This window comes from Pseudochaenichthys georgianus, chromosome 14, assembly GCF_902827115.2.
Source record: "Pseudochaenichthys georgianus chromosome 14, fPseGeo1.2, whole genome shotgun sequence".
Classification (NCBI taxonomy): Eukaryota; Metazoa; Chordata; class Actinopteri; order Perciformes; family Channichthyidae; genus Pseudochaenichthys; species Pseudochaenichthys georgianus.
Window position 1 is genome coordinate 26,561,895 of NC_047516.1, and position 12,237 is coordinate 26,574,131.

The window sequence follows — 12,237 nt, forward strand, 5'->3', positions numbered from 1 at the left end:
CTTTACATACTACATGTCATTCACCCATTCATACTGAGCAGTGTATGTTAGGACATGCACTAACATACATACACATTCACACACCGTTGGCCATGCCATCGTGAGCAACTCAGGGTTAAGTATCTTGCTCAAGGATACATCGACATGTTGACTGCATGGGCTGGGATCGAACCCACAACCTTCTGGTTGAAAGACGACCGCACTCCCTCGCAGCCACAGTCGCCCTTAATTTAATGCATTCAACAGCGCACAGGGACTTTTAGAGATATCCATCTAAATCCACTTGTCAAGGGGCAGTGAAATAACAGAGCCTTATCTTCTAAAGAGTTGTAATTGAGACAAGTCTGAGGCATGGGCTTTCATTAGTTGATTGGCTAGTTGCCAGTAGGAGAGGGAGGGAGGGACATAAAGAATGTCTACAAAGACAAAGCGGGTGTTCAACATAAGGAGCGTGTCATTTTTTTACTAGCCTTAACATCAAGCATATCCAGATCATAACAGAATAATTAGCTTGTCACAGTGACGGCTGCCTAATAGAATAAGACTGCAGCTCTGGTGCTGCCATATTTTCTGTCATGCAGTGTCATACCTCTATGCTGATGAAGGAGCTGGACAGAGTAACAATGGACCAGAAGAAAATGCCACAGCTCAGGATGACCTTTCTGTTGAAGCGGTCGCCCAGGTAACCGAAGATGGGAGCCGCTACCATGAAGCTGCAGATGAAGACTGCGGAAAGGAAGGAGAAGATAAAATATTAGTTGCATATAGTGACATAAAATGACTAATACAGACGCAATCATACGTGTCTCAGCCTTTCTATTGCATTTAGCTATTTACAGCTTCAAGTATTTGATTCTTTTTACTCCTGGCAATACACTTAAAAAAAATCTTTTGTGAGGATTATCTTTCTTCACAAAAACGGTGGGTATCCTGTGATTGCCATAGAGCTTATTTTCTAATCCAAAATCAACCAGAACATTTTTACGGGGATAAGGGGGGTGTTATCTTTCGGGTTGACCCACAAACATAACTTGAATTCCAACTGGACCCAGACAAGTGTTTCAGCTTTCAGGTCCCCTTATGAGGCCGAGACCCAGTCCTGATTGACTGTGTGATAGCAGTCAGCCAGAGGCACACTGAAGGACTGCCAGAGGACACCTCCATTCAACACAACCAATTAGGATTCCATTATCCTTCATAACCTGACAAACACTACACGAAACCTAGCAAGGGGAATATTAGATAGAGATCATACAGCACTGAGGGATGTCTCTGAGAAAGGTGATGAGGGTCGTGACTCGTGACTGAGTGATTCGATTTGTGGAAATAGAGCGATAGACCCTTGATGGGAAACCTCGAGTATATTGATTTATGGCTTTCTGCCTTTGCTTTAGACATATAAGGTATGTTGTTGATTATTAGAGATTATTTGAAAAACTGCTAAAAGTTATATTTTGACCTAGGACAAAAATATATTTTCACCAGAGTTGTAAAAAACATAATATAAGTAATATGGAGATGAAAGACAGTTTAAATTACAAAAGACAGCTGGAAATTAAGTAGATTACACAGTCAAAAATGACTAGAGGAAAGCTAGGGTTAATGTTGTATTTACCTAATCTTTTTTCAGTCAGTTATTTGGGAATAAAAAATATAAGAAAAGAGGGAGAGAAAAAAAAAACATGTCTGGATTTAATGTATCACTGCGGGAATTACAATTGAAGTGAACAGATGCAAGGAGATTAATAGCAATATATCACAAAGCAGCACCGGAGGACTGCGGTGGCCTTGTGGTCATAAATAATTCCTCCATCTTAATTTCTTACAACCAGACTTACGTCCCATGAAAGAACACAAGCGCTTTAAAAAATGTTCCTCCCTAATTGCCCTGCAGCTGAGGGGACAACTAGTCCTCGTTCTCTGGGCTTTTAGTCAATATTTATGAGGAGGACCAACCCAAACAGAAGCTGAATCTTTAATGCTCTCAAACTGTGTTCCGCGTCTTTGCAGAGGGGATAGGGCAAAATGTTTCTCTCCTGACAGCACTAAGGGAGGCAGGCTGAAGTGTTTTGACACATCATCAGCATAAACATACAGAAGAGGAAGGGAGGAGAGACATGAGAGAGAGAAATGGGGAGGGGGGATTATATAAAACATCTCCATCCCACATCTGCTCAGGCCAACCAACAGGATAAGTGCGCATTAATCAGATCAAAGCATAACTTTATGAACATGTGATATGAGGGTTTGATACAAATGAAAAGATGTGGTTTTGTAATCATATAATGCAAAATAAATTAAACAAACAAATGTTATAAAAGCAAGTATGTAAGGGTTGGTTATACAATCTACCACGTTTTATTTATTTGATGGCCTAATTTTGTCAGATTCAATACCATTATGTAAATCATAACTTTACATAAGACTTTATGCTACCATTACCCTTGTTTTATTCAGTTTTCTTTACTTTATTTTTCAATTTTTTCTTTTTTCTTTACTTTTTACGTTAATGTGGTTTTTATTCTGATGCTGGTGCAGAAACATGCACATAATATAAATACATTTGATGCTAGAATAATTTCAAAATATGAGCGCTTTTGTGAGTAGACTCATTAAGCTCCAAACAATGCCTATTCTGCAATGTAATCCAATGTTTTAAAGAACTATAGTGTAAAATGATTGTGTATATAGATGTCAATTCATATTACAGTGATATATTAAGACATTTAGGTCTAAAGGTCTAAATATATTTTCCGTATAATATTTAAACTTGTATTTTATACAGGAAATACCAAAACGGCTAAAATAAACCTACTCAGCATGACCTCTTTGTGTCATCTTGAAAAAAAATATCTCATTTCAAATAGCGAAATGTAATTTAAAGTCTCATTTGAATTATTATTAATGAATGAATCAATTACAGTTTGGGCTTTCACAGGTGCTGCTCATTTCACATAATGAGTCCCTCCCCCTCAGTATGTTCTCCCTCTCAGCCTTACACACACACACACACACACACACACACACACACACACACACACACACACACACACACACACACACACACACACACACACACACACACACACACACACAGTAGGGTGTTCTGCAGTGCAAGCTGGAGATAAAATGAGGGAGAGGTCCACTATCAGCCACAGCCAGCTTGTTCCACATGGGTTTTTTAAAAGCCAGGGGTCAGAGATCATTGCTCTCCTTGGCTAGCTTGATAGAAATACATACCCTCATATAATTAACAGGCCTATTAGAAGTCATTAGCAGGACCACCCATCCCCCTCTCTCTGTGTTTCTTATTCCAGGTAATTTTGTGATTTGTTGATAAGCTATGCCCTTTAACTGAGGCTCATTATCACCTCTTAGCAGTGTCAGCACGAATGAAATCACGTCCTAGCTGTGTGCTCACACTTATTTAGTTGTAACCTTGCTGCTTTCTGAGCATGACGAGGGAGCCCTGTGTGTATATTCTTTAATATCCTGCATAAATGGTATGAGTTAAGCTTCAGTAAGCAACAAAGCTAGGGAAAGAGATAATGCCAACCCTTATAAATCATTGGTGCAGAACAAACACATGTCTCTAATACCATTCTTAGTTTAAATCTAGTAAAAAAACATTGTTGACTGAACTCCCAAAAGGGCACGTGTCAGATAAACATTTTGACAAGAAGCTGCTTTTAACTGACAGACTAATAACACGATGAATTACCGTCACACATGCTTTTTTTATTTGACAAGAAGCATAGAGGAATGTTGGCAGGTTGTTTATTTAAAGCAAAAACAGGTACACCCTTCAACTCAATCGGGTTGCGTAGCTGCATTTTTTTCTCTTATTAAATTATTTCTAATCAGAGTCGGCTCTTACATCCCTGCTGTGCTCCAGATTTGGATTTAGGGAGGATATCACATGTTGTTACTGAGACCGGATGCACACTGATTTCACATGTAACCTTTATAGAGGATCTTCATGCTCCCAGGAAATGCCCTGTCACTTTAAAGAAAGTGTAAAAAACATCCCACTGTTCTCCTGTCAGTCTTCTGTCAAGGCGCAATTCTACAAGGGCCCAATGAAGACATCTGTCATGCTTGGAAAACATGATTTCCTCCTCTGAGCACATATCATTTTAATGGATCTGGTATGTTTTCTTTAAAGTAAAATAATGCTAAAAAAAAAATGCCCACGAGTCTTCACAAGACACACTGTGAATGGGTTAAAGTTGTAAGACAATAACTTGCCCAAATTGGACAACACCAGTGTTACCTATCACAAGGTAGCCCCGCCTTTATTGTCTATTTTACTCTAAATGTATTGGAAAAGACTTGAAACTAGTTGTGGAGATCATTAAATCGTTAGGAAAATGTTTAATCAGGATACCAATCAAAAGAGAAGTAATTTTCTCATAGACTTCTATTCAATCTTCGTTTCTCAATCTGTGGAGTTGCCCCCTGCTGGCCATTCAGAGTATTTCTAGACATTGTATAGAAGACAAACAAACCATGACTACAAATAAGTATTCACAGATGCCAGGTCACATCCAAAACTAGAAATGTTCATTGTAAAAGTTACATTTTCATAAATCAAAATACAGTGGATAATGTCAAATTAATTAATCTAAAACACGTTAAACACGTAATTAGTTAGCAGTTGAATGAATAGACAGGTTTGATTGGCACACAGTAAACAGCTTTTGAATTGATAACACGCATAATATGTTGCCCGTCCACACAAGTCACATTCCTAAACCGACCACCATTGTCTTGGTCGTGCTTATTCCTGTTTGTACAGTGGAACACCGTGAGTCCAAGTGTTCGTGTGATCTCGACTGTGCCATCAGAGATAAGCCCTGGCTAATCACCAAAGATGGAAATCTCTCATAAATAGTGCACATGTTACAAATATGCAGCAGGAAAGCCCTACCAGTGAGGAGTCGCAGTCTGGAGGAGACTGAGACTGTGCTTGTTTACACTGTGGGCCAAAGGGGGGGAAAGTTTTCATAACCTCTATTATAGAACAATGGTCAGCTTTGACTTCTGTTCAGACAGTCTGTCTCAAGCTGCATTTTCAGTGTGGTAGAGGCAGCTTTTATTACTGAGCTCCAAATCATGTCCTACACCTACTGTATGACATTAAACAAATCATAGGATTTCTCTGAATAAGGCAAACCAAATATAAATGTTCCATCCTGTCCTACAAAAAACGACCAAATAGGTTGATTGTTCAGCAGCTTATTACGACCCATAGTCACGTTTTAAAGTGTAGCACCTCTAGTGGTCGTGTAAGAAACAACATGCTCCCGTTGATTGCAAACGATCCGGAGGGTCGTTTATTCACAAATAACCCTCTCTGGAAAATCCTAAATTCTGGAATAGTTTGGCCATTAAAATGCTTTTTGATTAGATTTCTAGCGAGAAGTGTATATTGTACTTTTAGAATCTACGTCCAGTGGATGTGTAGGATCTATAGTTTAATAGATATTATGAAGATGATTTGAGGTCTCGCCAGGAGAACGTGTACTACGTCTTTATGCAGCGTCCATGTAAAGTTGGCGTCAACCCTCATGGGGTGAAAACAGTATTTCCAGTCTCGAAGTTTTCATAATAAAACCGGAAGTATTCCCGTCACTGTCAAATGATTACACAGTGATATCTGCATTACTCATCCACTAAAAAACATCAGTTTATCCTTGTTGATTACACAATGTTGATTGGTTTAAATTGTGTACAATGCTTTTGTGTTTTTAACCTTTGATTCGGAGAAACTAATAGTTTTTTCTGAGTTTAGACACTACAGAGTTTCCGAAGACACTACACTACCCAGAATCCTCAGCTATCGTTTGGGACTACAACATCCGCTTTGCTTTACAAACCCTGTGATTAGTCCTCAAGCTCTGTGATTGGATGTTGGAGTGGCAGTGTGACAAGGTTACGCCGAGCGTCAAACAGCTCTATGATATGGAATGTAACCACGGCAGACTATTCAAAACTGGACTCGAACGGGTCCAGCCCCCGTATATATTTTTTGCAAATATGGCAGTAGCCATCGATCATCGTAAGATAAGATATACTTTATTGATCCCAAGTTGGGAAATGTTTTTGTTACAGCATGTACTACTTTGTTCTACTCCACTACAATTCAGAGGTTAACCTGGTATTTTTACTCTACTACATTTATTTTTGTTACTTTGCAGATTCTGATTAATGATGTGAAATATATACAACTTAAATCAGACTTTAGTTACACCTGAGTAAAATTCAGGGAAGTTAGGGAAATAATTGACCTAGATATAATAATAATAATTCCTTATTCCTTTATTATAGCGCTTTTACAATGACTCAAAGCGCTTTACATATACACACATTACACATATATGGTCAGAAACTGTGGACAATACCCACAGGAGCAAGTTCAGGTGAAGTGTCTTGCCCAAGGACACACCGGCTTTACAGACGCAGCAGCGGCGGGTTTCACCCCTTGATCTGATGATCATTGCACAGCACACTGCGCCACACCGTCCATCTTCACGCCTCGAGGTCATCGAGGCGCTTTTACAAGTATACATTGGTATTATACATGTACTGTGGACAATACCCACAGGAGCAAATCCGGGTGAAGTGTCTTGCCCAAGGACACAACGGCCTGACGCAGTGGCGGCAGGAGCGGGTTTCGAACTGGAGTTCCCCAGCACTCCCCCTTGATCTGATGATCGGATGCACAGACCACTGCGCCACCCGTCCTGTAGATATGACGTACAGGACCAACCCTGACATCTGTGTATCTCCTTTAAGGACATAGGCTGCTTCAGCCATAATGTTATTGTTCCCATTCTGTGACCGGTCAACACTAGGTCACAGATGGTCTGTTGTTGTGGGTGCACTGGGACACTTCCTTCTTTGTTGTTTGTGGACTCCAAGGTATGACATCTTCGAGGCCATAAGTGACGGACGCAAGTGACTCAGTGTGCCCAATTGTCTAAAGCTATCTTATCAAAATATGTTGATTACTCTCTGTGAAACCAGTTAAATGGGCTAACAAGAGAGAGGCGCTCCAGAATTGACGTGGCAACCACCTGTGCAGTCTCACCGTGACTGCTGTGATTGTGATGTGAATTCTCCGGCCGTAACTCCAAATAAACCTCCAGTGTTTGACATCAAAGCTCCTGCTCTACGGTGTCTCCTTCCTGAGTCGGTGACTCCCACTGCATTGCTACACAGAAGTTTCCCTTACAGGAAGGTGATTGTCAAGTGCCAAAATAAACTATGCAATATATTAGACGTTAAGTATTTTGTCAGACTTAATATTTATCTGTTGATACCCCCAACGTTTTTTTCTTATTCAAAAGAAGACCTTAACTTAAAGTATTCTTTAAAGGTAATTTTGGAGAAACCAGCTCGAGTGCGCTAGAATTTGAAAATACACAACCGGAGAAAATCTGCTACTTCCTTACAGAGCCCTCCTCCAACACACACGAACGTGCACATGACCAATGAGGGCACGAGATACGTTTGTGCACAGATGGAAGGCTGACAGGCAGGTAGGCCATCGTGCTTTTTACAGTGCTACGGCTTCCACAGATTACATTTTTTCATGTATTTATTGTCAAAGCATTTAATATATTCATTGCTATCGGGATGTTAAGAGCATTCCATAACAAAAAGTGTTTCCGAAATAAATTACATACCCCACCTTTAATGTTTAAATAAAGCCTTATTAGTTTGTCTGTTTTGCACATCCTCCTATTAATATCTTTGGACGTTTTTGGACTAGCTGTTTTATTGTAGAGATCACTACAGTATCTTCTTGATATTTTCTATTCTATATTTCTATCATTGACCTTCTACTTTCCCCCTATTGTGTATTTAGGCTACTCTTAATATTTAAATGTTTTCATCAAATATAACATATTCAACAACAAAATTCAATAACGTGCTTTAACCACTAGGCGGTGCGGGTTAAAAAAAACAGTGGTCTAGTTAATAAAACATAATAATATAAAACATAATTTTACTATTAACTTTATTGTGAAATTAAAACAGAACGGTAAAGAAAAATACAGTTTCAGTCTCTCGATTTGAAGCTTATGCATTGTACCATGAACCTGTATAGACCTGTAACAGTCAACTGCATGAGGAGTTGGAAAGGTAGTTTCAGAAGATGTTACAAATAATACACAGCATACAATGCCATAATAACCTTGTATTATTAGTGTAGGACACTTATGTATGTATAACATCTAAAGATGTGTATACACATTCATATCTGATTTGTAAAACATCACAGATAGAAAGGTATATCCGTCATTTAATGGTAAGCTATTGAAATTGTGATTCCATAGATGTGTCTCCCATCACCCAAAACCCCTGACTATTCTCTCAACTCAGTATTTACATTATTATATTCAAAGAAAATCAGTAATATCTTTAAAAACTACAAGTACCTTTATATCAGCTGTGTGTGCACCGTTGTGATGTAAATATAACCTATCTACCAATTGGATCAAATATAAAAATCAGCCGAATTATTGTTGATACTGCAAGGAGACGAATTGTGTGAAAAGAAATTGAAGATCTTTATATATATATATGATCCACGTCACGTATTAAGTTTCCGTGGCAGTTCTTCCAGTTTGTCCAAAGGTCTTCTCATCAGGGCTCTATAAATAAAGAACTACGGCAGATATGTAATATTGAATGCAGGCGAACCGTGTATTACAATGCCGTTATGTGATGACTTCCAAAAAGAAAAGCAAGCACACTCGAAATAAAGTATTATTATTATGATTTTTTTTATGTTTTCGGATTTCATATCGCATAAACACCATATCCCAACGTGCATTGCGGCTAAAACATCCAATCACCAAGCTTGAACGGTAACTGAGGATTATGGGTAGGTAGGTGTCAAAACCTCTGAAAAAAGAAATGTGTCTCTCAGAATCGAGAGGGAAAAGCCTATGGGAAAAACACAAAAGCATTGTACATAATTTAAACCAATTAATGTTGTATAATTAACAAGGATAAACTGATGTTTTTTAGTGGATGAGTACTGCAGATATAGTTTTAAAATCATTTGACAGTGAGGGGAATACGGTTTTATTATGAAAACTTCGAGACCGGAAATACTGTTTTCACCCCATGAGGGTTGATGCTAACTTTACATGGACGCTGCCGCATATACACGTTCTCCTGGCGAGACCTCAAATAATCAAACTATAGATCCTACACATCCAACGGACGTGGATTCTGAAAGTACAATATACACTTCTCGCTAGAAATCTATTCAAAAAGCATTTTAATGGCCAAACTATCCTACATTTTAGGATTTTCCAGAGAGGGTTATTTGTGAATATACGAGTCTCTGTAACGTTTGCATTTAACGGGAGCACTAGAGGTCGAACACTTTAAAACGTGATTATAGGTCGTAATAAGCGCTTGAACAATCGACCTATTTGGTCGTATGTGTTGGAGGACTTGTTGAAATGTACTGATAATACGTGATGAATACTTAAATATTTATTACATTTAAAAAAAAGAAAAAGTTTTTAAATGTATTTAATATATTACTATTATTATTATTATTATTATTAGAATGTGTGTAAAGCGGATGTTTGTTTGAACGTCATTATTTTAATATTGTCATTCATTTCTATATGCAAATTATTACAATATGCTTATGTCTCTAGGGAGGCGTGTGGTGCAGTGGGTTGTGAGTTGGTATTCGGATCAGGAGGTCACAGGTTCAAACCCCACTGCAGTCAGCATGTCGTTGTGTCCCTGGGCAAGACACTTCACCCCAAATTGCTCCTCTGGGGATTGCCCACAGTATTGAATATGTAAGTCGCTTTGGATAAAAGCGTCTAACAAGTGACATGTAATGTAAATGTAATGTCTCTATCTGTAGTATGAATACATAATGTTGATGATTTAAATGAAACTATTAACACTCAATTACATTGTTGGATAAATAAATACATGAACTGATAATGGGATTTTTCACTGTCACAAATTAAAAAAATGCATTATTATTGAAAGACCTTTGACTCTCATAATTATACTTTGAAATGTGGCGTGTAATTATGATAGCCATTAGTGACTTTTTCAAGTGACTCAACAGCAGACTGGAAAACAACTTGAACCAGCCCTGAGTTTCAGCTCTGAGTTTCAGCTCTGCCTGACATCTCGCCTTTGTCTTATACAACATATTCCGGCTATTACCTAAACAAACACAGATTCCTTCCTTTTGAAAACCATTGTTTATCTGATAACTACCTCCTCATAGGCCATGAGCAATTATAAATTCCTCACCAGTGACAAGAGTTAAGAAAACAAGTTGTGCGGTTAAATAATGGCATGACTGTGTATACTCGGTGCAATGTCACACAAAGCGTTTCGGTGAATACAGAGACGATTCCCGGTGACATTACCGAGTTGTTTGAATAATTAAGGTAATTTTATTGTTGCCTCATCTGACTGCAGAGAACCCAATTGAGGGCAATCTGGTAGAAGCACATTTGTATTTTTTAAAGCCTTCACAGAGAAGATAAATGATCATTATTGCTTCTGAACTATTTTATTCTCTTTGTAGCCAGAGGTAAAAGACAAAATCCGGTCTTTAATGCTTTAGCTAGGAGTGCCAAACCGGTTCTGATGTTCTTCAAATTCCAAAAAGATGCTGTGCATATATCTCACAGTCCCACAAAGAGCAAATTGCATCAATGACCTTAGTCTTACCACATTCCATGAGAGGACAATTATAGCTGTGTGAGAAGACTAAAAGCACACAATAACATGTGTTCCTGTCACATTACTGTGATGTTATACGCAGGTGAATCATGCTGCATATGTCCGCAGGTAACCTCTTTCTGATGAGGATAAACACCTATAAATAGTATGATCAATGTCTGTGAGTCCTGGCTTACTCATTTATTACCATCCACATCATCATTTATCATCAATAGAACCTTAGGAACCATTTTAACATTTCGACCTATGACAATGAATGGTGACTTGAAGCACCGTACTATAAAAGTTAATCTAATTTGTATTTTTTTGTCATATTCTTTTTACGGAATATTTTACAGTTAAATAAGTATTTGACAAAAACAATATTATCGTGATATCTACAGAAAATTATAATATAATTTTTCTAATTCATAATTCACTTTGTTTATTTCTTTCCCTCGAATACAGAGAGTAACCATGACTTTATGAAATGGGAAAAAATATCAATTGCCGAACTTTCAAATATTTTTTAAATACCACTTGGGCCTATATCACGACATCATTCTAAAATAGAACTCAAATTTTCATTTTGTAAGCACACACACGCACATACCATGTATTCATCACTTCAGGGGACATTACATTGACTTACATGCATTTCCTGGAGACTTATCCTAACCTTAACCATAATCAACACATGCCTAACCCTAACCCTTAACCTTAACCTTACCCTTACCCTAATCCTAAACCTAACCAAGTCTTCACCCTAAAATTAATGATTCCCCTCATGGGGACCTCCATTTTGTCCCCATAAGGGAGGCGAGTCCCCACACGTGACTGCGTAAACAGATTTAGGTCCCCACAAGTATAGTAATGCTAGGCCCACCACACACACACACACACACACACACACACACACACACAACACACACACACACACACACACACACACACACACACACACACACACACACACACACACACACACACAACACACACACACACACACACACACACACACACACACACACACACCACACACACACACACACACACCACACACACACACACACACACACACACACACAACACACACACACAGCTCTCTATTTGATTGGTCAGAACAATACCACCTGGGATGACTCACCCCTATGATTCAATGTTCAATGCCACTCTGAATGGAGCATCAGGAGGAAATGCAGATACATGTATGTTGTGTGAGTGTGCGTGTGTGTGTGTGTGTGTGTGCGGGTGTGTGTGATTGATATTCACTGAGCCTTTCCGGATACATTTCCCTATGAAACACCAGTTTCCACTGAACAGAGCACCTGTGAGGCCCCGCATCCGGCCGTGGGATACGCACACCATTTGATCCTTTTTTATTTTATATCCTCACAAAAAGCCATTGAGACACTAGAATATGGAATAATTCAATTTCTCTGGAAGGAACTGACAGTGATTCTGTTTGAAAGAGTGGAAATGAAAGAACTGAAAGGTGGCTTAATCCTC

General features: G+C 38.6%; 1 protein-coding gene across 2 annotated transcripts in view; it reads right to left on the reverse strand.

Annotated features, from left to right (window-relative positions):
• spns2 (SPNS lysolipid transporter 2, sphingosine-1-phosphate) overlaps positions 1 to 12,237 on the reverse strand; it is a 75,716-nt gene that overhangs the window by 32,223 nt on the left and 31,256 nt on the right. For both annotated transcript variants that reach the window (XM_034098627.2, XM_034098628.2), the window contains exon 3: positions 590 to 726. In XM_034098627.2, coding sequence (XP_033954518.1) covers positions 590 to 726 — 137 coding nt within the window. The remainder of the gene's footprint in view (positions 1 to 589; positions 727 to 12,237) is intronic.